The sequence below is a fragment of the Trachypithecus francoisi genome, unplaced genomic scaffold (genome assembly GCF_009764315.1).
Source record: "Trachypithecus francoisi isolate TF-2019V2 unplaced genomic scaffold, Tfra_2.0 Contig01585, whole genome shotgun sequence".
NCBI classification, from domain to species: Eukaryota; Metazoa; Chordata; class Mammalia; order Primates; family Cercopithecidae; genus Trachypithecus; species Trachypithecus francoisi.
The window spans coordinates 6,722,911-6,749,670 of record NW_022681444.1 but is presented as its reverse complement, the minus strand read 5'-3'; the positions used below and the strand labels follow the sequence as shown (position 1 = coordinate 6,749,670).

The window sequence follows — 26,760 nt, the reverse complement described above, 5'->3', positions numbered from 1 at the left end:
CTGGAATGCAATGGCTCACTGCAACCTCTGCCTCCCCGGTCCAAGCTATTCTCCTGCCTCAGCCTCCCTAGTAGCTGGAACTGTAGGCGCACACCATCATGCCGGGCTAATTTTTGGTATTTTTAGTAGAGATGGGGTTTCACCATGTTGTCCAGGCTGGTCTCAAACTCCTGACCTCAGGTGATCCGCCTGCCTTGGTCTCCTAAAGTGTTGGGATTACAGGCGTGAGCCACTGCGCCCGGCCTACATCTTGATTTGTTTTTTTGAGATGGAATTTCGCTCTTGTTGCCCAGGTTGGAATGCAATGGAGTGATCTCGACTCACTGCAACCTCCTGCCTCACTTTGGGCCACAGGATTCAGGCTTTTCAGCTGGAATGTAGGGTTTTGCCAGGGACCTGCCCCTATCTGCCTAGTATTTATTGGGGATTCAAGCGATTCTCCTGCCTCAGCCTCCCAAGTAGCTGGGATTACAGGCATGTGCCACCACGCCTGGCTAATTTTGTATTTTTAGTAGAGAGAGAGTTTCTCCATCTTGGTCAGGCTGGCTCAGTTACTGAGATCAGGGCAGAAGAGAGGAGGAGAGGTCAGAGGGGAGGAGTAAAGGGAGGAAACCCAAAGGAAACGGAGTGGAAGAAATAGGAACAGGAGGGGGGCGTATGAATAAAGAGAACGGAGATGAAGAGGTACAAATAGGGGAGAGGCAGCAGGCACAGCGTAGGGGGAGGAGAAAGCAAAAGAGGCCCATTTTAGAGATCTATTGCATGGATTGGTGACCACAGTCACTTAGTGACTTTGGGAGACTGAGGCAGGCAGATTGCCTGAGATCAGGAGTTCAAGACCACCCTGGGCAACATGGCAAAACCTCCTTTCTCCTAAAGTACAAAAACTTAGTAGGTCATGGTGGTGGGCACCTGTAGTCCCAGCTACTCGTGAGACTGAATGAAGCAAGAGAATCGCTTGAGCCCGGGAGGTGGAGGATGCAGTGAGCTGAGATCACACCACTGCACTCCAGCCTGGGTGACAGAGCAAGACTCTGTCTACAAAAAAAAAAAAAGTATTGCATAATTGCTAAAAGAGTACATTTGAAATGTTCTCACCACAAAAAAAAGTAGGTGAGGTGATGGACATGTAAATTGATTTCATCATTCCACAATTTCATCACCTTGTAGACTGTAAATACATATTTAACAATTAAAAATTTTGAAAAGCATTGGTAAGATGTCAAATAATATGTAATTATGGTGTGTACCTGCAATCATCTAAGAGCACATGTGTTCCAGTTTTAATAATAATTTTAGTAAAGAAAAAAAAGGCCGGCCCAAGCGGCGGCGGCAGCAGGTGCAGGGGGGCAGCAGCGAGCACTGCCCAGCGGCACACCCTGCACCCGCCCCGCACCCGGCTGTGGCCGTGCCAAGGCCACACCACCACCCATCTAGCTCCGCCCCACTGCCCTCTGTCCCCGCCCCTGTCCCACCAGCCCCGCCCCCTCCAACTCCGCCCAGCTTCCGCCAACCCGTCCCCGCCCCCGCCCCTCTAGCTCCGCCCCACTGCCGTCTCGCTCCGCCCCGGCGCTGTCAGCTCCGCCCCCGCCCCCTAGCTCCGCCCCGCGGCCTCCGCACCCCGCCTCCTCCGTCCCGCGGCCGCCGCGCCCCGCCCTGCGCGCTCGGACTGGCTCCGCGGCTGCTGCGGGCGGGTGCGCGGAGGGCCGGTGCCGCGCGGAGGGCCGGTGCCCCGCAGCAGGTGGGCGGGGTGCGGTTAGCGGCGGCGGCTGGGCCTGGGGCTGCCGGCTGCGCTCGGCCCGTGCGCGGCGGCCCTGCGGGCGCACCATGGACTTCAACATGAAGAAGCTGGCGTCGGACGCGGGCATCTTCTTCACCCGGGCGGTGCAGGTGAGGCCTGGCGTCGCGCCGTGCGCCGGGGGCCCGGATGTGCGGCGGGCGGGGAGCACCCTGCGGCAGACGCCTGGGGACGCGGGGAAGCCCTCCCGGGCTGCTGCCCCCGTCCCCGCAGCGGGCACACCTCTGCCCCACTGAGCCCTTGCTGACCAGAAGAGGGAAAGAGCCCGGGCGGCCCGGCCCTACTACCTGGAGTGAGGCACCGGTGCCCACCCTTTGAGCCGGTTGGGTTATCGTGCTCCCCTGGCGCCTGCCCGGCTGAGGAGGGGAGGAGGCACCGGCTGGGTCCTACCTCCCTGCCCTTGTCCAGCAGTGACTGGCGCCTGGCGGGGCATTTAGCGACCTGGGTCCCAGGCCCAGGGACTCATGCGTCCGCCACAACCCCTTCTCTGAGCCTCAGTCTCCGCACCTGTACAATGGGCGGCTGGTGTCATGAGTCCCTCATGGCCATTTCACACGCTTGGATAGTCAGGCCGGAAGCCAGGAGCTGTTTCCTTTCTGCTCCACGGGAGGTCTGTTTCCTTCGTCCCTAGGCCTTGGGGGTGGGGAGAGGGCTGGGATCTGCCTGGGAAGCTGTTCAGGCCCAGGATAGTGAGATTGGAACAAGTCCTATCCGTTTAGGGGCAGAGAGAAACAGGCAGCTCAACATCATGGGAAGACCTAGGCTCAGGTGTGGATGGGAAAGTGCCCTCCTGTGACCTTGGGGGAGGTGCCTTCACCTCACTGGGCCTCAGTTTCTCAGTCTGAAAAATGGGATCAGTATTCCCGCCTCCCAGGGCAGATGCGAGGATTCTGTGGGACCCTGCATATGTGTGCTCACCAGAGGCAAGCTCATTATTGGTGTCACTGTCACCGTGGTTAATATTGCACCCATTCAGCATGTGCCCTTGGACAAGTCACTTCTCTCTGAGCCCCGCCCTCCCCTTCTGTAAATCAGGTGTAACACCGTGGTTATGGGATGCAGTGGGATTCCGCAGTCCTGGGGCTGGCCCATCCCAGGGCTCTGGGAGCAGGTCCTGTAGTATTGTCTTTGTCGTTGTCATCCTTGTTGTTTATGTTGAGTACAGTTCTCTCCCCACCCCCAACCCCGGCACTCCCCTCCCTTCCCCAGGAGCCCAGACACAGCCAGCAACCCATATAGTCATGTTTACTAGAAAGTGCTGTGTCCCGTTGAGGACTAGCATCCCAGCGAGAATTCACTGCTTAAAGTGTTCCAAGTCTGGTGGGCAGCCCCAGCCCTAGTGGAGATGCCAGGATCCCAGAGCCCCTCCGATTGGATGGCCCCAGTCCATCTGGGAGGGGGGAACCCACTTTGCTGTTGGTATGGCAACCACACTATCTCCCACATCTGGGAAGAACCTGATCTGCCAGTTCCCTGCTAGGGCTGGGGCCCTGCTGCCTGACCTGGCCAGGGCTCTCAGGGCCTAGGCAGAGCAGGGCCTAGGTGTGGCTCTGCTTGGTGGGGGCTGCCCCACAGGGTCACTGTTACTGGAGTGGGAGCCAGCAGTCAGGCCCCAGCCTCGGGGTGGGAGGGAGTGAGCTGGGAGCTTTATAAATAGAGGCTTTCTCTGCTCCGCACGCCCACCCCACTGCTGCCATTTTCCCGGGAGTAGCCTCGGACTCCAGCACCAAACCCCTTCCCCTTGGCAGGATTGGGGCAGAGTGGCAGGCCAGGGGACAGAGAGGCCTGAAATGTGACCTTCCAGGAGAGGCCATAGAGGGGCTCTGCCTGAGACCAAGCTGGCCTGAATGAGAGACAGCCAGGAGGGATGGGAGAGGGGTTCTTCATGATCAGTACATGTGATGGGCTCGGGAACCTCCCACTCCCTGCAGGTATGAGAAACAACTTTAAGAGCCTCCTCAATCCAGCAAGGAACAAGGCCTTGGCCCTGAGATGAGGATCCAGAGGGCAGGATCCCTTTTGTATGCGTCATTCTGGGATGGTTTCATGCATGGAGGGCCCCTGAACTGTGCCCAGAAAGTAGGGAGGGGCTTGTGACGTTGGTCCAAGTGGCAGGAGCAGCCCAGATAAGGGCACCGAGGCAAGAAAACCTAAGGCAGATTTGGCCAGTGGGGGTGGGAGAGGGCAGGAGGAGTGATAGTACTAGTACTATTAGTAGTCATTGCAGTAATAGTAATAGTAGTGGTAGAAGTAATGCTTATAAAAGCCAGAGAGGTGGTGGCATCGTCATCATGGAGCTAGGCAGGCTGCAGTGGACATGGGATAAATGCCCTCTAGCTTGGGAAAGCCTGGTAGAACTTCTCACCTGGGCAGATGGGGCCTGTAAGGGAGGGCGGGGTGGGGAGTACTGTTCTCAACCTTGGTAAGGAGGGGAGGTGTTGAGGTGCACATTTAGGGTGATGCCCTTGGTACCATCAGGGTAGCTCCCCAGAGCTGAGGAGGGATGTGAGGGAGACCTGTCCGCCTACCTGCCTTCCTCCTTTCTTCTTTCCTTCCTTTTTTTTTTTTTTTTGGAGACTGGGTCTCATCCTGTCGCCCAGGCTGAAATGCAGTGGCAAAATCTCGGCTCACTGCAACCTCTGCCTTTTGGGTTCAAGTGATTCTCTTGCCTCAGCCTCCCGAGTAACTGGGATTATAGGCACCTGCCACCACTCCTGGCTAATTTTTTTTTTTTTTTTTGTACTTAGTAGAGATGGGGTTTCACCATGTTGGCCAGGCTGGTCTCAAACTCCTGGGCTCAAGTGATCCTCCTGCCTCGGCCTCCCAAAGTGCTGATATTGCAGGCATGAGCCACCATGCCTGGCCTTTTTTTTTTTTTTTTTTGAGATGGAGTCACTCTGTCACACAGGCTGGCGCAGTCTCAGCTCACTGCAACCTCCATCTCCCCGGTTCAAGCAATTCCCCTGCCTCAGCCTCCCAAGTAGCTGGGATTACAGGGATGCACTACCACTTCATGCTAATTTTTGTATTTTTAGTAGAGATGGGGTTTTACCATTTTAGCCAGGCTGGTCTTGAACTCCTGACCTCAAGTGATTCACCCGCCTTGGCCTCCCAAAGTGCTAGGATTACAGGCTTGAGCCACCATGCCTGACTTTCTTTCTTTCTTTTTTTTTTGAGACGGAGTCTCGCTCTTTCACCCAGGCTGGAGTGCAGTGGTGCGATCTCAGCTCACTGCAAGCTCCACCTCCCAGGTTCACGCCATTCTCCTGACAGCCTCCCAAGTAGCTGGGACTACAGGCACCTGCCACCACGCCCGGCTAATTTTTTGTATGTTTAGTAGAGATGGGGTTTCACCGTGTTAGCCAGGATGGTCTTGAACTCCTGACCTCATGATCCGCCTGCCTCGGCCTCCCAAAGTCTTTCTTTTTTTAAGGCAGGTTCTTGCTCTCTCACCCAGGCTGGAGTGCAGTGACATGATCTTAGCTCATTGCAACCTCCGCCTCCTGGGCTCCCACCTCAGCCCCCTGAGTATCTGGGACTACAAGTGTGTGCCACCACACCCAGCTAATTTTTTTGTTGTTGTTGAGACTGAATCAAGCTCTGTCGCCCAGGCTGGAGTGCGGTGGTGCGATCTTGGCTCACTGCAAGCTCCACCTTCCGGATTCATGCCATTCTCCTGTTTCGGCCTCCCCAGTTACTGGGACTACACGCGCCCACCACCATGCCTGGCTAATTTTTTGTATTTTTAGTAGAGAAGGGGTTTCGCCTTGCTAGTCAGGATGGTCTCGCTCTCCTGACCTCGTGATCCACCTGGCTTAGCCTCCCAAAGTGCTGGGATTATAGGCATGAGCCATTGTGCCGGGCCTGTTTTTTCTTTTTTTTTTCTGTAGAGATGAGGTCTCATTATGTTGCCCAGGCAGGTCTTGAACTCCTGGGCTCAATCCATCCACCCACATCAGCCTTCCTAAGTGCTGGGATTATAGGCATGAGCCACTGCGCCTAGCCAAGGCTTTTCATTAATGATGGTGATGATAATACTAGCTAACATTTATCAGCCCCATACTGTGGCCAAATAGCCAATGAGCTAGATCCTGGTATCTGCATTGTCCAGGCAGGGGCTCTCAGGCCCAGAAGGGACACTTTGCCTCTCTGAGCCTTGGTTTCCTCATTTGGGAAATGGGGTGAATGCCACCCCCCTCAAAGGACTGAGTGAGGTGATAGAGCCACGACGGGCCGAGGAAGGCTGAGCCTCTGCTCTGGAAGGTCTCAGTTTGGGGAATGTGAGGAGGAAGAGGAGGCAGAGCCAGCCAGGGTCGGGGAGGAACAGCCGGCCCCAGGCAGGAGCTGAGGCCTTACCCCTGGCAGCTGGGCCCTCCCAGCCCTGCAGGGAGAAACCCAAGCTCTGCTACATAATTGATGGCTGCTGAGCTCCTGGTGGCTGCCCGGCCCCCAACCCCCTGCCGCTGCTGGAGCTGATTGCACCCAGGGATGATTCATGGCTGACCCGACTCCTGCATGGCCCTGCTGCTTGCTCAGCCTCAGTGGCGGCATCTGTGAAATGGGAAACAGCCCTTCCTGCGGTAGAGGTTGATGGGGTTGTGAGGAAACCCTTAGGACAGGACTTGGACCAGTTTCTGGTTGTTCCTAGGTAACTCCCGTGGCTTCTGCCAACTTTGATGGGGACCCATGTGACATCTGGGCTCTGGGTGTGCCCCACCACTGGCTCTGATAGGCTGGCAGTGTTTCCATCTACCCTACGAGGTGGCCAAAGCCAGCCGTCTGGTCATCCTCCCTCCCTGCATTCCCCTTCCTTCCCAGACGTCTCTGCACCCATCAGCTCGTAGCACCGGTGCCGTACGTGGGGCAGCAGCACCGTAGCAGACCCAGCCTTTATGTCTAACCCACATCTTTCCTCTTTCATCCTCATGACCTATGAGGGAGGTGCTATTATTCCCTTTTTTCAGCTCAGGAAACCAGTGCTCAGAGAGGCAGAGCCCCTTGCCCAAGGTCACACAGCTTGACAGTGGCAGAACTAAGACTTTTGAACCAGGTCCTTCTGAACCCCGACCCTGGGTTCTTCCCCTCCCTCCTCTGGCACCCTTTCCCTAGCAGCTCCCAGCTGCCCATGGAGCCCCCTGATAACCCCAGACCCTGCTCGGTGCCCCATTTGTCCCGAACACTTTCTACCAAGTCCTCTCCTTCAGAGTCAGGCTCTAAGGACCCTAGGGTTGGCCTCCCCAGGGGTCCTCACCCGCCTAAGCTGTGGGTCAGATTGTGTATGGATGTGCATTTTGTGGGGATTCACTGGATTTCCAAAAGAAGCTGTGATTCCCATGCTCTGGTCCAGCCACCTCGTTTCACAAATGGGAAAACAGCAAGGCCCTGCCACGTCACACAGTATCACCCTCGGGGCCGGTTCCTTGACCCTGGGGCCTGCCTAGGTTCCTGCTGGTGGGGGCAGTCCTCCCTTTCCCCTCCACACCCCCACCTCCGTCTGAGCCCTCCCCACCCCTTGGCCTTCCCTGCTGCATAGTTCACGGAGGAGAAATTTGGCCAGGCCGAGAAGACTGAGCTTGATGCCCACTTTGAAAACCTTCTGGCCCGGGCAGACAGCACCAAGAACTGGACAGAGAAGATCTTGAGGCAGACAGAGGTGCTGCTGCAGCCCAACCCCAGTGAGTGTGTGCTGGTGGGCCTGGGGAGGGACGCAGTTGTGGGGCAGGGATACAGTCGTGGGAGGCCTGGCCCTGCTGTGGCACAGGTGGGGTGGGGCTGCAGCCAGGGTTTCAGCTAGACTCTTAGGCTCAAGGCTGTTGAGGAGGGACAGTTAAAAGAAAATGGGGGACTCTTGTGTTGGGCTGCCAGACACTCCAGGGCAGTGGAAATACTGAGTTTTGCACAAAAGACTGAAAATGCCTGGAAGCTAAAACACACGTGGGAGAAGAGGCAGGCAAAACACACACCTGGTTGGTCACTCTCTCTCTCTTTTTTTTTTTTTGAGATGGAGTTTTGCTCTGTCGCCCAGGCTGGAGTGCAATGGCGCGATCTTGGCTCACTGCAACCCCTGCTTCCCGGGTTCAAGGGATTCTCCTGCCTCACCCTCCTGAGTAGCTGGGATTACAGGCACATGCCACTACACCGAGCTAATTTTTGTATTTTTAGTAGAGAAGGGGTTTCACCATGTTGGCCAGGCTGGTCTTGAACTCCTGACCTCAAATGATCCACCCGCCTTGGCCTGCCAAAATGCTGGGATTACAGGCATGAGCCACCGTGTCTGGCCCAAACCTGGTCACTTTCAAGAGGTCAGCAAGGCCCAGAGATGAAGGGACTGCTGGGAGCACACCCAGGCAGGCCCCCAAGGTCAAGCAGAAGTGACCTGCAGGACTTCCAGGGAAAGGAGGGTGGCTCCGGGTCATGCTGTGTGTCTGCCTGTAAATCTGCTCTGTGGTTCATTGAGGGGCCAGATAACTTTTGGGTGCCAGGAGCAGAGAACTGTGCAAGCATGTATTATGTTCTGTAATATTAATAAAGGAGAAGTGGATGGGCCCTGGCTTCCTCCTCCGTATAGTGCTGGGTCAATCGCAGCAGTCTCAGGGTTGGGCATGAGCAAGGAAGTCAGCACGCCAAGTGCACCTGTGGGCAGGGCTAGGTCTGGGTCTGTTTGTGTTTCATCTTTGGGCTTGAACTGAGGATCCCTGTGGCTTTGGCTGCTGTCTCCCCACAGGTGCCCGAGTGGAGGAGTTCCTGTATGAGAAGCTGGACAGGAAGGTCCCCTCAAGGGTCACCAACGGGGAGCTGCTGGCTCAGTACATGGCAGACGCGGCCAGTGAGCTGGGGCCGACCACCCCCTATGGTGAGCAGGCCTCACAGCCAGGGACTAGGGGTCATGGTCTCTAGCTCTGATTCTCCCTCCCTCCCTTCCTTTCTTTTTTTACTTTAAAAAAAAATTATACAAATAATACCTAAATTCATTCTAAATGTAAAAACTCTATGCAGAAAAAAAAGAGTAAAAAATGGAATCTTCTCTTCATCACTTTTGGTTTGTGTGTGTGTGTGTGTGGTTTTTTTTTTTTTTTTTTGAGACACAGTTTCACTCCATCACCTAGGCTAGAGTGCAGTGGTGCGATCTCAGCTCACCGCAACCCCTGCCTCCCAGGTTCAAGTGATTCTCCTGCCTCAACCTCCTGAGTAGCTGGGACTACAGGCACCCACCACCACACCCAGCTAATTTTTGTGTTTTTAGTAAAGGCAGGGTTTCACCATGTTGGCCAGGCTGTTCCCGAACTCCTGACTTCAGGTGATCCGCCTGCCTCAGCCTTCCAAAGTGTGAACCACCGCACCTGGCCTATTTGTGTGTGTGTGTATATATATATATATATATATATATTTTTTTTTTTTTTTTGAGACGGAGTCTCGCTCTGTCGCCCGGGCTGGAGTGCAGTGGCCGGTTCTCAGCTCACTGCAAGCTCCGCCTCCCGGGTTTATGCCATTCTCCTGCCTCAGCCTCCGAGTAGCTGGGACTACAGGCGCCCGCCACCTCGCCCTGCTAGTTTTTTGTATTTTTTAGTAGAGACGGGGTTTCACCGTGTTAGCCAGGATGGTCTCGATCTCCTGACCTCATGATCCGCCCGTCTCGGCCTCCCAAAGTGCTGGGATTACAGGCTTGAGCCACCGCGCCCGGCCTATTTGTGTATATTTTTTAATGGAATCATATTGTGTGCCATCTGGGAACCTGACTTTTTTTGTTGTTGTTGGAGATGGAGTTTCACTCTGTTGTCCAGGCTGGAGTGCAGTGGCGTAATCTCAGCTCACTGCAACCTCCGCCTCCCGGGTTCAAGAAATTCTCCTGCCTCAGCCTCCCAAGTAGCTGGGATTACAGGTGTCCACCAGCACATCTGGCGTTTTTGTATTTTTAGTAGAGACGGCATTTTACCATGTTGGCCAGGCTTGTTTCCAACTCCTGACCGCAAGTGATCCGCCCACCGTGGCCTCCCAAAGTGCTGGGATTACAGGCATGAGCCACCGCACCCGGCCGGAACCCGACTTTTTAACTTGACATCATATTACAGGTATCTTTTCACTGAAGCGTTTATAGAACCACATCCATCTTTTTTTTCCATTTTGAAATTTTATCCAAGTATAAGCTATACATTATAAAATGCATGTAAAGTGTATAATTCAGTGATTTGTAGTAAATTTACAGAGTTGTACAAACATCTCCACAATCTGACTTTTTTTTTGAGGCAGAGTCTCACTCTGTCACCCAGGCTGGAGTGCAGTGGCGCAATCTTGGCTCACTACAACCTCTGCCTTCTGGGCTGAAGGCATCCTTCCACCTCAGCCTCCTGATTAGCTGGGATTACAGGTGTCCACCCCCATGTCCTTCTTATTTTTGTATTTTTCTGTAGAGATGGGGACCTCGCTATGTTGCCCAGGCTGATCTCAAACTCCTAAACTGAAGTGACCTCCCACCTTGGCCTCCCAAAGTGCTGGGATTACAGGAGTGCGCCACCATGCCCGGCCCACAGTCTAATTTAAAGGACATTTCCATCACACCCCAAAAGTCCTTCATGTCTATTGTCAAGCCCCATTTTCTTTTTTTTTTTTTTTTTTTGAGACGGAGTCTCGCTCTGTCGCCCAGGCTGGAGTGCAGTGGCCGGATCTCAGCTCACTGCAAGCTCCGCCTCCTGGGTTTACGCCATTCTCTCGCCTCAGCCTCCCGAGTAGCTGGGACTACAGGCGCCCGCCATCTCGCCCGGCTAATTTTTTGTATTTTTTTTAGTAGAGACGGGGTTTCACCGTGTTAGCCAGGATGGTCTCGATCTCCTGACCTCGTGATCCGCCCGTCTCGGCCTCCCAAAGTGCTGGGATTACAGGCTTGAGCCACCGCGCCCGGCCAAGCCCCATTTTCACCGCCAGCCAGCCAACCACTAATGTGTTTTTGGTCCCTATAAGTTCATCTTTTGTCTGAACATTTTATATAAATGGAGTCATATGATATGTTGTTTTTTGCATTTAGCTGCTTTTACCTAGCATAATTTTTTTTTTTTTTTTTTTTTGAGACGGAGTCTTGCTCTGTCGCCCAGGCTGGAGTGCAGTGGCACGCTCTTGGCTCACTGCAACCTACGCCTCCCATGTTCACGCCATTCTCCTGCCTCAGCCTCCCAAGTAGCTGGGGCTACAGGCGCCGGACACCATGCCTGGCAAATTTTTTTTTTTTTTTGTATTTTTAGTGGAGACGGGGTTTCACCTTTTTAGCCAGGATAGTCGATCTCCTGACCTCGTAATCTGCCTGCCTCGGCCTCCCAAAGTGCTGGGATTACAGGTGTGAGCCATCGCGCCCGGCATATTTTTTGTATTTTTTAATAGAGATGGGGTCTCACCATGTTGGCCAGGCTGGTCTCAAACTCCTGACCTCAAGTGATCTGCCCGCCTCAGCCTCCCAAAGTGCTGGGATTCCAGGCGTGAGCCACCGAGCCCGGCCCCATATTTTGTATTGTTTTAATCCTTTTAAATTTATTCAGACTTGTTTCATGAGCTAGTATATGGTGTATCTGGGGACTGTCCTAAGTTGACTCGAGAAGGTAAGTTATGCTGTTGAGGAGGCAGTGCTGTATAGATGTCAGCGAGGCCACATCGGTCAATAGCGTTCAAGGCTTGTATGTCCTTGCTGATTTTGTCTTGTTGTCCTGTTCATTATCAAGAGTAGACTATTGAGGCTGGGCACGGTGGCTCACGCCTGGAATCCCAGCACTTTGGGAGGTCAAGGTGGTTGGATCACCTGAGGTCAGGAGTTCAAGACCAGCCTGGCCAACATGGTGAAATCCCATCTCTACTAAAAATACAAAAAATTAGCTGGGCGTGGTGGTGCGCGCCTATAATCCCAGCTACTCGGGAGGCTGAGGCAGGAGAATCGTTTGAACCCAGGAGGCGCAGGTCGCAGTGAGCCAAGAGCGCGCCACCGCACTCCAGCCTGAGAGACAGAGCGAGACTCCATCTCAAAAAAAAAAAAAGCAGAGTATTGAAGTTTCCAACTATTACTGTTGAATTGTCTATTTCTCTCTTTGTCAGTATTTGCCTTATGTATTTTGGAACTGTCTTCAGGTCTGTATGTTTATATTTGTGCATCTTCAGGTCTGTATGTTTATATTTGTGCATCTTCCTGATGAATTGACTCTTTTATCATTATAAAGTACTACTCTCCGTCTCTAATACAGTTTTGTCTTAAAGTCTATTTTGTCTGGTAGTAGTACCTGTTACACATTTTTCAGCCCATTCATGTCTTTAAAGTGTATCTTTGGACTTTTTTTTTTTTTTCTGTCACCCAGGCTGGAGTGCAGTGGTGCGATCTTGGCTCACTGTGACTTCCACCTCCTGGTTTCAAGTGATTATCCTGCCTCAGCCTCCTGAGTACCTGGGATTACAGCTGCTCGCCACCATGCCTAGTTAATTTTTGTATTTTTAGTAGAGACAGGGTTTCACCAAGTTGGTCAGGTTGATCTTGAACTCCTGACCTCATGATCCGCCGGACTCGGCCTCCCAAAGTGCCGGAATTACAGGTGTGAGCCACCGCGCCTGGCCGTATCTTTTTTTTTTTTTTTCCTTTTAAGACAGTCTTGCTCTTGTTGCCCAGGCTGGAGTGCAGTGGTGTGACGTTGGCTCATTGCAACCTCCACCTCCCGGGTTCAAGCAATTCTCCTGCCTCAGTTTCCCAAGTAGCTGAATTACAGATGCATACCACACCCAGCTAATTTTTGTATTTTTAGTAGAGATGAGGTTTTACCATGTTGTCCAGGCTGGTCTCGAACTCCTGACCTCAAGTGACACACCCACTTCAGCCTCCCAAAGTGCTAGGATTACAGGTGTAAGCCACTGCACCCGGCCTTGCCTTCACTTTTGAAGGATTGTTTTGCTGTATATAGAAGTCCTGGATGAACAGTTTTTTCTTTACTTTGAATAAATAGTAATTTATCATCATAAATTCATCATAAGCAGTAATATATCATCTTACTGCTATCTGGCCTTTGTTGTTTCTAATGAGAAGACAATTTATCTTATTGTAGCTCTCTTGTATGTGATGAATCAAACCATGTTTTTTCTTTTCCTTTTAAGACAGGATCTTGCTCTGTCACCCAGACTGGAGTGCAGTGGTACAATCATAGCCTACTACTATAGCCTCAAACTCCTGGGTTCAAATGATCCTCCCGCCTGGGCCTCCCAAAGTATTGGGATTACAGGCATGAGCCAGCTCTCCCAGCCTCTTATTGTTTCTTCAGATATTTTTTCTGCCTTATTTGCTCCTCTTCTGGGACTCATGTTACTCATATGTTGGTTCACTTGACAGCGCCCCATAGGTTCTGAGGCGCTGCTCATTTTTCTTATTTTTTTTTAATTTATTTTTTATAAAGATGAGGTTTTGCCATGTTGCCCAGGCTGGTCTTGAACAGCTGGGCTCAAGCAGTCTGCCCACCTTGGTTTTCCAAAGTGCTGGGATTACAGATGTGAGCCACAGCATCCAGCCTAGCAGTTTTTCTTGATTAAATGCTTTTTAATTTGTTTTTTGCCTTGGTCAATTTCCAGAGTCCACAAATGGATGTTTTTGACAATTGCGTCCAGTTTTCTTTCAATTTGTTTTATTTTCAAAGAGACAAGGTCTCACTATGTTGCCCAGGGTGGTCTTGAACTGCTGAGCTCAAGTGATCCTCCTGTCTCGGCCTCCCAGAGTGCTAGGATTATAGGTGTGAGCCACCACACCTGGCGTGGTGTCCAGTTTTATTGTTACTTTTTTTGGGCGGGGATTTGTTGGGCTCCTGTCTCTGACATTCTGGAAGTCTAACTCCCATCTTTATAATGGCTGCACTGTGTTTCATAGTTTGGCTGTCCCACTGTTTATTTGTCAGTCCCCAGTTGATGGTGTGGTATAGGTTCCTTCTACTTCTTCCAGGCAAAGCGTTCTGCACTGAGCGCCCCGGCCCTTGCTCTTCAGCAAGCTCTTCCTGAGCCCTCTCCTGCTGCCTGTAGATCAGAGCAGCCTGAGCCTGACCTTCCTCACCCTTCCACTCTGTCTTCTCAGGGAAGACACTGATCAAGGTGGCAGAAGCTGAAAAGCAACTGGGAGCTGCAGAGAGGGATTTTATCCACACGGCCTCCATCAGCTTCCTCACACCCTTGCGCAACTTCCTGGAGGGGGACTGGAAGACCATCTCGGTGAGGGCCCTGGGACTACTACGCCTCATGGTAGCCATGGCAGTTCTCTCCTCAGAGCTTCATGGTATCCGTGGCAGTCCTCTTCTCCGAGCCTTTGAGCACAGGCTCTCTTCCAGTGCTGGGGCTAAAAACTCCTGGGGCCTCCCCAGAGAGGATTCTTTGGACTGAGTGACCTCCTATCTCTGGGCCTTAGTTTCCCTGTCTTGACTCAATAGTCCCCAGCACCAATCTTGCCATGCATGGCTCTGGGTCTCCCAGGGCGGCCCAGGGTCTCACTGTCCCCATGCCCTGCCCTGTAGAAGGAGAGGCGGCTCCTCCAAAACCGGCGTCTGGACTTGGATGCCTGCAAAGCGAGGCTGAAGAAGGCCAAGGCTGCAGAAGCCAAAGCCACGGTAGGTGTTGCCACCGGCCTCCTGGCCCCCAGGCTCTGGCTGGAGCCAAGGGGTGGGGGCATGAGGGGACCTGGTATTTGGCATGACCTCTCTCCCCTCTCCCTGGCTGGAGATGCCTGGCTGGGGGCTGCTGGGCTGAGCCTCTCTGTCCCTGCCCTCAAGGGAGCCTTGGTGGCCCCCGAGCTCTGGTTCCCAGGGAGACATTTACGGTGTGGGTGGACCAGCAGTGCCCCCAGCTGGGTGCAGGGTACCCCACAGTCACCCTGCCAGGCAGCTGGAGTCTCCTGCATGCCCTGCCCTCCTAGATGCTCGGCTCTGTCCCCGGCTCTGCCCAGGTATGGCACCTTCTTACTAACTCTACTACTTGCTGCTTGAACGTCAGGCCCAGGGTCCCTGTGCTCAGGCGCCCCCACGATGGTGTGGAGAACCTGGGAGCTGGACCACCCACTTGCTCAGGGCTGTGTCTGAGGGGCCTTATCAAGCAGCCTCATGAGATTGGATAGGGCCTGGGCCGTCTGGCGCCCCCTTCACTCCCAGCTCACTGAGGCCTGTTCAGCCTGGCGGGGTCAATGGGACGTAGCCTGGGACAGTGTGCCCAGGGCGAGGCCAGGATTAGAGGAGCTGGGCCCAAGGGTGAACACCCTCCTGGCACGAGAGGTTGCTTAGGGGTGCAGGGCCTAAAGGCTGCCTCACACCTTGCAGAGGGAACTCCCAGGCCCAGGGCCTGCTAGGGAGATGGCTACCTGTGGCTGCCAGGTGATTAGCCGAGGGAGGCCAGGCCCAGCCTGGGCCCACAGCTCCCCATGCACCTTGTGTTCCGCTCCCATAGTGTGCCCCAGAACCTGCACTGCTCCTGGCGAAAACTGTGTGCAGGGTCTCGGGTCACTCAAGTGTGTGGGGTCTAGATCAGAGGCAGGGGTATAGCTGTTTCAATCTTGGGGTTGGCTAGGGTGACCTGTGCCTATTGGGATGACCTCTTTTAAGTCACCTGACCAGGACAGTCTCTTCCGTCACTCAGGGCCAGACAACATCTCTGGAGTAACTCAGCCAGAACACACTCCATTAGCCAGGCCAGGGGAGCCTTTCCTTAGTCATTGCAGTGGTGTGACCTCTCCTTTGCCTGGTGGGCCTGGACAACCTCATATCCTGGGGTTGGGCCAGGCCACCCTTTCCAGAGCTAGGACTAGGGCAGCCCGGGGAACAGCATTCCAGAGGACTCAAGCCCCACAGCTCTGTGCCCAGAAGCACGCACACGTTAGGACTCTTCAGGAGGGCAGGCTGTGGTGCCTCCCTCCGCCTGACCGCCTGGTGTCCCCTCCCACTGGGGCCTGGGGGGCCTGCTCCTGCCTGCGCTGTGGACTCACTAACTCTTTGTTTTTGTTCCTTTCCGTCCTGCTTTGGGTAACTTGGCTCAGTGTGAGGGAGATGTGAGTATACCTGTCCCATGCGCTGTGCTGCTTCCGGTCTGCCCATCTTGCCCGTGGACCCACGGTGCCGTGGCCAGCCCACGTCCTTGGGGCATTTTGCAAGCAGCTGGTCTCCCCGCCAGAGCCTCTACTGTGCAGGGCCTCTGGTTTAGGGGGGATGCCAGGCATTGGGGCCTGTGAGTCAGCTTTTTGCAAATGTTGGATGTCTGTCACTCTGTCTGCCCACGCATCCATCTGTCCACCCTTGTGGGGAAGGGCCTGGCCCTTAATGCAGGAGCGAGAGATGTGGTGTGCAGATTCTGGGATGGAAAAAGCCATCCCAGGTGGGGGTGGGCTGTGTCTGTGGGACCCTGGGGCATCTGAGCCACTGGTCTTGGGAGGAGGGGAGAGCCCAGCCTGTGACTTGCTCAGGCAGCCTCGGCTGTCTCCTCACCGCATTTGCTCTCCTGGGCTCCAGTGCCTACAGCCACTTGATCTTTGTCTGGACTCTCCAAGTCCCTAGGCCCCTCATCTCCAGGGTTGGAGTCGGGAGAAGAGGGTTTGTGTTGTGTTTGTATCCCCCTGTCCCTGGGGTTAGGCCTCCTGGCATCTCCTTGTGCAAGACTCTGGGGTAGCCTCCTGACCTCGACCCTGGCCCTGGCCCAGGGTGACTCCCTCCCCACATGAACTCTGTTCCCCGCCAGACGGTGCCTGACTTTCAGGAGACTAGACCTCGTAATTACATTCTCTCGGCCAGCGCCTCCGCGGTAAGCGCACCCCACCCCCACCCCCACCCCTCGTCTTCCTCTCTCCCCAAGTCCCATGCCACTGCCTCTGACTGCACAGGAGCTAGAGGCCAGCGGGTAAGGTGGGGGCACTGCCATGTGATCAGGTCAGTCCTGAGACACTGGGGAGGGGCAGAAGCCCCCACCTCTGTCCACGGCCTGGCCCCGGTGCCCTGTGGCCATGGAGCTGGACTTGCTTCCCCTCTGCAAAACGCTGGAGCTGGCGTCAGGGCCAGCCACACCGAGTAGTGTGGAGAACTCAGGGCGGCAGCTGTCCCATCCTCAGGGCCCCTCCGCCTCCTGCTGTCTCTGAATGCCAGGCCCTGGGGAGGCCCTGAGGATAGAGGAGGAGGCCTGGCCATGCCTTTCTGGAGTTCACAGACCCCTAAAGACAGGAGGCAGTGGACTGCCGTGTAGACCTGGAGAGCGCCTGGGGGGCGGGAGGGCCTGAGGGTGTGCTAAGGCCCAGAGGTTCTGGAGCAGGGCATGTCTTGTCCTGAGGAGGCTCAGGCAGGGCCCCCTGGGGGAGTCGGGGCAGGAGGTGGGGAGGACAGGATCCTGGAGACTTCGCATGTCATGGCTTTTAAGCTTTCTTGGGATGTCTGGTATTTCCTGTGTAGTTTGGGGACTAGGCCACACCTCTCTCTTATGCTTGTCACCACTGCTGCACCTTGTCTGCCCACTTTCTCTCCTTCCCGCCCCCAGGGGTGAGACCCTCACCTCTGTTGTGAGCATGCTGCCTTGTGTCTTTCGTGCCGTCGTTCTGTGGCTGGGTGACTCCCTCAGGCCACCAACCCTAGTTGGCTCTCACAGCAACTTCCAGTGCTCCTGGACGGGGACTTCCTAAGCAGCATGGGGGCCACATGGGTGGGCCACGCACACTGGCCTGGGTCCGAGTTCCCTATTTCAGGCTGTTGTCTGGGGTCAGATCTCCGGAAGCGGCAGGAGCACTGGGTCTCCTGGTCGTGGCCGGGCAGCGTCTTTCTTCTTCAGGATCCACTTCCCGCCTCCTCCCTGTGCCCAGTGGAAGGAGAAACATCCTAGAGGGTGGAGACTGCCCTGTTTTTCTTTTGCCATTGAGTCCCAGTGTGACTCAGGCACGAGGCTGCCTTTCTCTGCCAGAGGATAGAAAAGTTCAGTGACTGGCCCAGGGTCACACGGTCCTGCCTCCCAGCCCACCAGCCTGAGCCAACAGTCAGGACGGGGTGGGGCACTCGATCTCTCTTCAGACCCCACTCAGAGTCTGGGGCTGACACTGTAGGAGAAACAGAAGCAGGACTCCCGCTGGCTGCTCCCTTCCTGCATGAGGCATGTTAGAGGGACTGGGACTGCCAGCCCCCAGCTCTCAGGCCTGCCTCGGCCCAGTCTCAGCTCCTGTTTGGGAGGGTGGGGCAGAGGGGCAGGGGGCAGAAGTTGAGTCTGGGAGCTGGGGCAGGGCACAGGCTCTAGGGTCCAGCTGTCCTCCTCTCCCCTCTCCTGCTGGCCACTCCTGCTGTCGTCTCCACAGCTCTGGAATGATGAGGTGGACAAGGTAAGTTGGGGTCTGGGGGGCTGGGCTCAGGGAAGGTGTGGCAGGGTACAGGCACACCTGCTGCTGTGGGGTCTGGTCTGTTTCTCACTCTGCCCCACACCCACTGGGGAGGGGTTACTGCTTTCCCTCCCTGGGCCTCAGTTTCCCCGCTGTGGGGAAATGTTTTCTCCACAGTACCCTGTAGCACACAGTAGTCCCTCAGGATGCACTTGCTGGGTGGATTTCTCCAATGGGTGATGGAGGGTCTGTCACTACAGCTGCCTGTGGGGGTCCTGAGTGGGGCTCTAGCTTCTCTGGGGTTGGGGCTCCATGTATGAAGTCAGGCATAGACCTAGAAGGCTCTCTGTGTTCCCAGGGGAAAGGGACAGGCAGCTCCCAGGTAGGTTCCAGGGGAAGACTGCGAGGAAGCTGGTGGGTGGTGTGTGGGTGCTCACGGCTGCCCTGCCCTGCCCAGGCCGAGCAGGAGCTCCGCGTGGCCCAGACAGAGTTTGACCGGCAAGCAGAAGTGACCCGTCTCTTGCTGGAGGGGATCAGCAGCACTCATGTGAGTCCCCCGCCCACCTTCACTAAAGCACAACCCTCAGCGGGCACCAGGTGTGCCTGAACCACAGGCTCAGCAGGGCTGCCCCAGAACGGCCCTCACAGAGCAAGTCCCACCGGGGAGGGTGTGGGCATAGAGGCAGGGCACCCTGGAATGCCGAAGCAAGGTCTGGTAGAGGATAGGGATGGGGATGGAATTTTTTGTTCTGAGGGCGGGACGTTAGAAGTCAGCCTCTGGCCTCTTCCCCACAGGTGAACCACCTGCGCTGCCTCCATGAGTTTGTCAAGTCTCAGACAACCTACTACGCACAGTGCTACCGCCACATGCTGGACTTGCAGAAGCAGCTGGGCAGGTACGGGGCCAGCACTGCTGAGCCCACTGGGGTCCCCTGGCTCCCAGACCCCATCCGTGGGCAGCATGAGCTCCTCTGGGCAAGTCCTATGACACAGAGCTGGGTTGGAGAGCTCTGCCGGAACCCACTCTGGGCCCAGGCACCTCACGTGTGTGAGGGTAGAGTGGCTGGCCTTACTGACCTCTGAGTCCCCTGGGTACCCTGAGGTTTCTAGGGAACGCCTGGGTGGGGAGGATGGCAGGGACCAGGGGGTAGGGCCATCTCACCCTTCCCTTGCTTTGCTTCTCCCTTTGTGCTGCCAGCTCCCAGGGTGCCATGTGAGTAGCTGGGATTGGAATGGGGCTCCTGGGGCTGGGGAGGGGAGTTTGCTTCTGGGGTCCCTTCTGGGACTCCCACCTGCTAAGATGTATCCCTCCTCTCCAGATTTCCAGGCACCTTCGTGGGTACCACAGAGCCTGCCTCCCCACCCTTGAGCAGCACCTCACCCACCACCACTGCGGCCACTATGCCTGTGGTACCCTCTGTGGCCAGCCTGGCCCCTCCGGGGGAGGCCTCGCTCTGCCTGGAAGAGGTGGCCCCTCCTGCCAGTGGGACCCGCAAAGCTCGGGTGCTCTATGACTACGAGGCGGCTGACAGCAGTGAGCTGGCCCTGCTGGCTGATGAGGTGGGCCTGGTGCCACAAGGTGGGGCAGGAATGGGCGGGGTGAGGAGCAGCCTGTGCACTGGGATCAGGCACATGGGGCCTGGAGGGGCCCTGATGGGAAAGCGGGGACCAGCAGGTTAAAGAGGGCACCTCCAGCTCTGAGGAGGCAGTCCCTGCTCCGCTGGGTCTCTATGGAGCAGGTGAGATGAGCTCCAGCCACGGAAAGTGTAGCACATGCCACGGGCCATGGGGAGGTGGCAGCTCTGTCCCCACTTAGTCCTGGGGCCAGTTCTACCCTTGGCCAGGCCATGACCGTCCTCTACTGCCATCTCTGCAGCTCATCACTGTCTACAGCCTGCCTGGCATGGACCCTGACTGGCTCATTGGCGAGAGAGGCAACAAGAAGGGCAAAGTCCCTGTCACCTACTTGGAACTGCTCAGCTAGGCAGGTCCCCCCACTCCCCCACATTCTGGCCTGGGCAGGAGAGGATGGGCGTAGCCCTGCCACTTACCTTGTTGGTGACACTGCTGTTCAGAGTGGGGAGAAAAATTCACTCCATTCTGTCCCTGCTCCTGGTCACCTAGCTGTGAGGGTGCCTGAGGCTGAATGGCCCCGCCCCTCCCCCAGCCCTGCTTCTGACCTGTGGCTCTGGAGCCCCTGCCCCTGCCTGCATCCCTGAGCGCCCCACCCTCCCGGCTTCACTAAGGAGGGAGGGGCTGTCTGAAGCAGCTGCACTCAGCACCTAGGCCAGGGTGGGGCCGCAGAGGGGCTCAGGAAGCCCCAGGTGCACTCAGTGAGAGCCCTGCCTTTCAGTTGCCAAAAGTTGCATGGGGGAATGCAGCAAGGCACACAGGGCTCTGGCAGTCCCTGGGGACTGGGCGCTGCCCCTGGGAGGGGAGAGCCTGGCCAGGGCTGGTGTTGGGCCCGGAGCAGCATCTTCCGGTGCTATCCTCCCCTCTCACCCCTCACAGCTCAAGCCAAGTCCAGCGGCCGCAGCCTCCACCTCTCCACACTCACTTTTTATCTGGTGTTTTTACTTCTGCCTGCGTTTGCTCTCTAGCCAATAAACCCTCCTTGTGTGCGAGTCACCTGGGCTCCTGTCAGGGCCTGGCCCTGAGGGTGGGAAAGGGAAGGGTAGACTCACCCTCTGCCCCACTCTTCCTGGGTGGGGTGACCCACAGAGTGAGTAGGGGCCCTGCGGCTGCCCTGGCCCCCAGCTCTCTAAATTGGGAAGTGCAGCCCTGCCTACCTTCCGCGGGGCCTGTGCCTCTCAGGGGGCAGTGCTGTTCCTGGACGTGAAGCTGCACAAGGAATGTTTTATTCCTAAGAGAAAGTTTCCTAAATTTGGATTGTGGAGTGGACTGTAGAATGTGTCTGACAGTTCAAACTCAAGAAGTGGGTAGTGGGGCCGGGCGCGGTGGCTCAAGCCTGTAATCCCAGCACTTTGGGAGGCCGAGACGGGCGGATCACGAGGTCAGGAGATCGAGACCATCCTGGCTAACACGGTGAAACCCCATCTCTACTAAAAATACAAAAACTAGCCGGGCAAAGTGGCGGGCGCCTGTAGTCCCAGCTACTCGGAGGCTGAGGCAGGAGAATGGCGTGAACCCGGGAGGCGGAGCTTGCAGTGAGCTGAGATCTGGCCACTGCACTCCAGTCCGGGCGACAGAGCGAGACTCCGCCTCAAAAAAAAAAAAAAAAAAAAAAAAAAGAAGTGGGTAGTGGTCCGCGCTGTCTGCATGTTGGGCGTTTTGCCCAGCATGTGCCCCTGTGCCACGGGTTCTCATGCCATCCTCAGTGTCCACATTTCACAGATGAGATCAGCAAGACAGTCACCTCCTCAAGGAACCACAGCTGGCAAGTGGCTGAGCAGGGAATGAAGCCCAGGCAGCCTGATTTTAGAAACCCTAAGTGGTGGCTGTGTTTTAGATGGCCCCTAGCAGGACCTGGCATTCTGACTTCAGTCCTGAGAAGGCCAACAGCTAGTAGGCCCCACTGTTGGGGCTTCTGGAGAGGGGATGGGGTTGACAGGGGAACCGGGCTATAAGTAGGAAGGCACAGAGCTTCAAGAAAGGCTCACCCAGGGATGAGCTCAGCCCACTGGGCCAACGAAAGCAGGGCCAAGGACACAACCAGGGCAGGCCAAGGAAGGGAGCAGCGCCCACTCAGCCTAACCCTCAGCCTATGGACAGGAATGAGGAGATGCTGGTGAACTGGCCATCCATCAATACCTGCCTTTCCCTGAGGCTGCAGCCCCACTCCTAGGCGCCTGGCCAGGGGAATTTTCTAGGTTCTGAAAGCCAGGTTATCATCCCTGGGCTTTGAAGTTAAATATTTATGACACAGCTGTCTATAAACAGGATTTTAATATTTGTATAAATAGACCACAGAATTACCAAAACTGCAGGGACAGAGCATGGAAAACAGATTCTGAAACCCGTGCATAGAGCCCTCTCCTGGGCTACCGCCTCCCCTGGCTGGCCGTGCTGTGGGGAATGATGGAAGGGAAGGAATGCTCCTCTGGGGGCGTCTGCAGCATGAGGGCCTAAGCACAGAAGACTCCACTCCCCATGCCTGCTGTTGACCTCTTCATCTAGTATAAAAATAACATCAGTGGGTAGGTGGTTGAAGTGGCTACTCGGGGAGGGGGTGACAGAAGGTGCCCTCCGTTGTATAGGCCCTGACAGCCAGGGTGTGGTATAGGCTGGTGGAGAGGAGTAGGTAGGCAGCACAGCAGCACAGCACTGCCCTATCTTTGCACATGCCGGACAAATGCCTGCACTAGCTGGATCAGAGGCTCTTGACTCTCAGGGCTGGCTTTGGAGAGAGAGGTGGACTTGCCCTGCGGCGAGGGGAGGACACCAGTGGCAGGGGAGCTGGGGGCTCCCCGGCGGAAGTAGCGCGAGAGGCTGGAGAGCAGCGTGCTCTACAAGAAAAAAAGTGGCTTGGTGAGGCTCAGCACATCTGGCCACTCTTCCGACCCTTGGGGGTTACCGGGACCCCACAGGGCTCTGGGCCTATTGGCCCAACCCTCCCTATCCATCCATACCAACTCAGAGCTGAGCTCCTGCTTCATCCGCTGTTTGTCCCGGGGATGCACAGCCGGGTCCCTAAGGTACCGCATCGCCTGAGAGATGAGCAGGTAGAAGCAGTTTTCCATGGTAAACATCAGGAGGGACCTGGGAGGAGAGGCAGGTTTTTGGCACTGCTACAGAGGGCCAGGCTGGCCAAGCCTGAGAATAGTGGGCCCATGACTTCCCCAGCCCCTTATCAAATCTCAGAAAGAGCGCTTACTTTAACGTCCTGGTCCCTTCTGCCTGTGTGCTGAGCCCCACTGCCTGGGTGAGGGGCTCCTTTTTCTTGTCCAGCTGAAGAGAAGCAAGGGTAAAAAACTAAGACAACAGGAACAGCTCCCACTTACTGAGAGCTTCCTACTTGCATGCCCTGCACTAAACAAATTTCATCATTTACCTCATTTAATCCTCACAGTAATTCTCAGAGGTGCTGTCATGTTCAGTTTACGGAGAGGAGCAGGCTCGGGAGGCTAGGTATCATGCCCAAGGTTGGCTGGAAGTGGCGGGCTGGGGGAGGAGCCCACAGTGACAGAACCCACTTACCTCTCCAAGCATGTTGAGGGCCACATTCACTGTGGCCAGAAGGGTCCCAAAGGAGGGGGCCACTTCGGAGTCAAAGGTGGGAGTGGTAAAGCTCAGGGCAAACAGGAAGTTGTATTCAGCAAGGTCCAGGGACTGCAAGAAAAGTCAAGAGCCATCCAGGACCCAGTTAAGGCCCCAGGTAGCTCTCAGTGCACAGCAAAGCAGAGCCTTTAGGGGAGGTGGTGCCGAAAAGATGACGGCCGGTACCTGATCCAGCAGGATCTGGCAGACATCTGGGGTGAAGTGGCGCAGGGCTGCCAGCGTCCTGCTGAGGATCTTGAGAAGGCCATATTGGACTGTGTGCAAGGCCCGCTGCTCTGATGCCTCTGTGTCAGCAGCGGGCTGCTTGGAGGAGGAGGGGGCAGCAGAAGCAGCAGACGGTGGCCTCTGGACTCGCTGGGCAACGGCCGAGGGGAGGCCATCCCCATTTTTGTTCTAGGGAGAGTCAAGAAATGAAGGTGGAGCTCAGGAAGCCACAGTGAGGTATTCCAGCCCCTCAGGGCATAGGACGCTTACCTGTAAGTAATGCTGCAGCATCTTTCGACTGTGCAGGAGGGAGGTGCATGCCTGGCACAGGTAACCCAGGTTGACCTGGGAGAGACATAGGAAAGATGAGGGGATTCTCTTGTCAACAGCCCAGTCACCCAACCTGCCCAACCCAACAGCCCTCCACGTAACACCCACGCGCTCTTCTCACTTCGCTGCTGCTCTTCTCTCCCTCCCTCCCTCATGCTCCCCTGGCCACTTTCCAGCTTTAAAGCCCTTATAGCCACTAAGTACTCAGGGCTACAAACTCGGGGCCAGCAGGGCTCAGGACTTGACTGTTTCACTGGGACCCAGCTAGGTGCCTTGTATATTATAAGGTCCTAAAATAATAGAAGATGAGGCCGGGCGCGGTGGCTCACGCCTGTAATCCCAGCACTTTGGGAGACTGAGGCGGGCGGATCACGAGGTCAGGAGATTGAGACCATCCTGGCTAACATGGTGAAACCCCGTCTCTACTAAAAAATACAAAAAAATAGCCAGGCACGGTGGCGGGCGCCTGTAGTCCCAGCTACTCGGGAGGCTGAGGCAGGAGAATGGCATGAACCTGGGAGGCGGAGCTTGCAGTGAGCCGACATCGCGCCACTGCACTCTAGTCTGGGCGACAGAGCAAAACTCTGTCTCTAAATAAATAAATAAATAAATAAAATGAAGATGAGGATTATGGCTGATTCCATTTTATAAGAAAAGAATAAAAGGTTACAAATAACTGAAGTGACTTGGCCAAGGTCATACAACCAGCAGATGAGAGAAGCCTGCCTGGCTCTGGAGCCTGTGTTCGTTCTTCACCCCTTCTCCAGTTGGTTCCCAGCTCCAGGTGTGTGTGTTTTTTTGGTTTTGTTCAGTTTTTTTTTTTTCCCTGAGATGGAGTCTTGCTCTGTCACCAGGCTGGAGTGCAGTGGTGTGACCTCGGCTCACTGCAACCTCCGCCTCCTGGTTCAAGCAATTCTCCTGCCTCAGCCTCCTGATCCTGAGTAGCTGGGACTACGAGTCGTGTGCCACCACACCCAGCTAATTTTTGTATTTTTGGTAGAGATGGGGTTTCACCATATCGGCCAAGCTAGTCTTGAGCTCCTGTCCTTGTAATACGCCTGCCTTGGACTCCCAAAGTGCTGGGATTACTAGCGTGAGCCACTGCGCCCAGCCTTTTTTTTTTTTTTTTTTTGAGATGGGAGTCTCGCTCTGTCGCCCAGGCTGGAGTGTTAACGGTTCGATCTTGACTCACTGCAACCACCGCCTCCCAGGTTCAAGCGATTCTCCCACCTCAGCCTCCTGAGTAGCTGGGATTACAGTCACACACCACCGTGCCCAGCTAATTTTTCTATTTTTAGTAGAGACGGGGTTTCTCCACGTTGGCCAGGCTGATCTCAAACTCCTGACTGCCTCCCAAAGTGCTAGGATTACAGGCATGAGTCACCACGCCTGGTCCCAGGTGTATTCTTAAAGGATCTGAACCGATACCTAACTGACAAAGTACAAGTTCTTAATCTACATGGCTACCCTTGACTATGAAAGGAAACATTTAGCCAGAGTAAGCACATGACACCAAACCCTGTGTTCCCCAAGGGAAAAGCCCCTGTTCAGGAACATCCTGCAATTCACTAGAGGTGCCCCAGTGAGAGCTCACAGCCTCCCTGTCTCCAAGCATTACTCCAGACTCCAGGACACCATCCGGGGCCCCCACCTGGATATCACGCATGAGCTGAGGCAAGTGGAAGTGCCACTCCTTCATGAAGTTGGAGAGCTGCAGAATAAAACCCACGGTGTGGTCTGCCTCCTCCAGGCAGGCCAGACTCTGCACTGTCCTCACCGCGTTGAGGCACTGGGAGGAAAGGAGACATCAGCGAAGGATGGGGATGGCTGAGGGACGTGACATACCCACACCTGCCCTCCTGTGGAGAGGAAACGTCCCAGGCCCCCAAATGCTGAGGTGGCAACTCAAGAAATGGCTCCGTGGTACAACTAGGATTCTGACCCGAGACTGTTGCCATCCCTCAGCAGACTGGCTGGCCAGTGAGCCAGCAGAGTATTTAGAGCATCTCAGAAATGAAGGCATCGACAACCCTCTACTACTGAGGCCCAGGCTCCATACCCACCTGCCCCATGAATGGCACAGAACCCTTTTTACCCCGAAACTCCCACCCCTGCGATGCAGGCAGCCCCTCACCTGTAAGGTCCGCTCCTGGTGGACACCTACGAAGTCCAGGGCCTCAGTCAGGAAGTTGTAGCGCAGAGTTTTGAGCAGCCGCTCCATCAAGGACATGGACAGGCGGTAGACTCCTGGCCAAGAGGGGGCATCCAGGGACTTCCGAGAGGCACTAGGTGTCTAAGACACAAACAGCAGACAAGCTCAGGAACCCTGCTGACAGGCAGGACCTCCTTGCAGTACAGCAACTAAGGCAGCCCAGTTGTGCTGAAAGGAAAAGACTTCCCAGAATAGACACAGTCACTGCCTGGCAACCAGGGCCAGAAAGGGGCCAAGGCCAGCAGATGCAAGGAAAGAGCACCAGGCTGAGATACAAGATCCAGGGTTCCAGACTCAGGTGTGCCACTGACGAGCTATGCGAACGTGGACATGTCACCCTCATGAGAGTGAGAGGTTCAGGTGAAGACTACTCTTTTGAAATTAGGAGGTATCTGTTAAACTAGAAATAACCAAGGGACACAGAGGGCAGGGTGCTGAGGCCCCATTAAGCCCCCAAACCACCCACTTCCCTTCTCCCAGTCCTAGTCTGCTGGTGCAGGGGTGGAGAAGTCACAATGACACACTTGTCTTTGGGAATGACAGGAGAGGACAGCTGCCTTGGCTAGAGGCCTGGCCCCAGGAATATGTTAACTGGTTTAGTCTTCCTCACACCTGCAACGGGAAGAATCCATCCCATCTCCCAGAGGCAGTGCCCAAAGG

General features: G+C 55.4%; 2 protein-coding genes across 11 annotated transcripts in view; one reads left to right on the top strand and one right to left on the bottom strand.

Annotated features, from left to right (window-relative positions):
• The first annotated feature begins 1,615 nt into the window (after positions 1 to 1,615).
• SH3GLB2 (SH3 domain containing GRB2 like, endophilin B2) lies at positions 1,616 to 20,744 on the top strand. 9 transcript variants are annotated; one of them, XM_033193338.1, is made up of 14 exons: positions 1,616 to 1,890; positions 7,332 to 7,473; positions 8,523 to 8,651; positions 13,872 to 14,005; positions 14,305 to 14,397; positions 15,813 to 15,824; positions 16,508 to 16,570; positions 18,024 to 18,119; positions 18,574 to 18,663; positions 18,912 to 19,012; positions 19,315 to 19,329; positions 19,436 to 19,676; positions 19,993 to 20,100; positions 20,628 to 20,744. In XM_033193338.1, exons 1-13 carry the CDS (start codon positions 1,828 to 1,830, stop codon positions 20,098 to 20,100), a joined length of 1,287 nt encoding a protein of 428 aa, XP_033049229.1. In that variant the 5' UTR covers positions 1,616 to 1,827; the 3' UTR covers positions 20,628 to 20,744. The 9 variants fall into 9 exon arrangements, with proteins under 9 accessions (XP_033049229.1, XP_033049235.1, XP_033049247.1 ...); XM_033193356.1 differs by having other exon boundaries at positions 1,618 to 1,890; positions 18,096 to 18,119; positions 19,993 to 20,744; XM_033193352.1 differs by lacking the exon at positions 19,315 to 19,329 and having other exon boundaries at positions 1,618 to 1,890.
• Positions 20,745 to 22,005: 1,261 nt separating this feature from the next.
• NUP188 (nucleoporin 188) overlaps positions 22,006 to 26,760 on the bottom strand; it is a 71,157-nt gene continuing 66,402 nt past the window's right edge. For both annotated transcript variants that reach the window (XM_033193321.1, XM_033193317.1), the window contains exons 37-44: positions 26,023 to 26,181; positions 25,540 to 25,677; positions 23,829 to 23,903; positions 23,520 to 23,747; positions 23,274 to 23,405; positions 22,951 to 23,024; positions 22,706 to 22,835; positions 22,006 to 22,582 (exon numbers count right to left, since the gene is read on the bottom strand). In XM_033193321.1, coding sequence (XP_033049212.1) covers positions 22,406 to 22,582; positions 22,706 to 22,835; positions 22,951 to 23,024; positions 23,274 to 23,405; positions 23,520 to 23,747; positions 23,829 to 23,903; positions 25,540 to 25,677; positions 26,023 to 26,181 — 1,113 coding nt within the window. In that variant the 3' untranslated portion in view covers positions 22,006 to 22,405. The remainder of the gene's footprint in view (positions 22,583 to 22,705; positions 22,836 to 22,950; positions 23,025 to 23,273; positions 23,406 to 23,519; positions 23,748 to 23,828; positions 23,904 to 25,539; positions 25,678 to 26,022; positions 26,182 to 26,760) is intronic.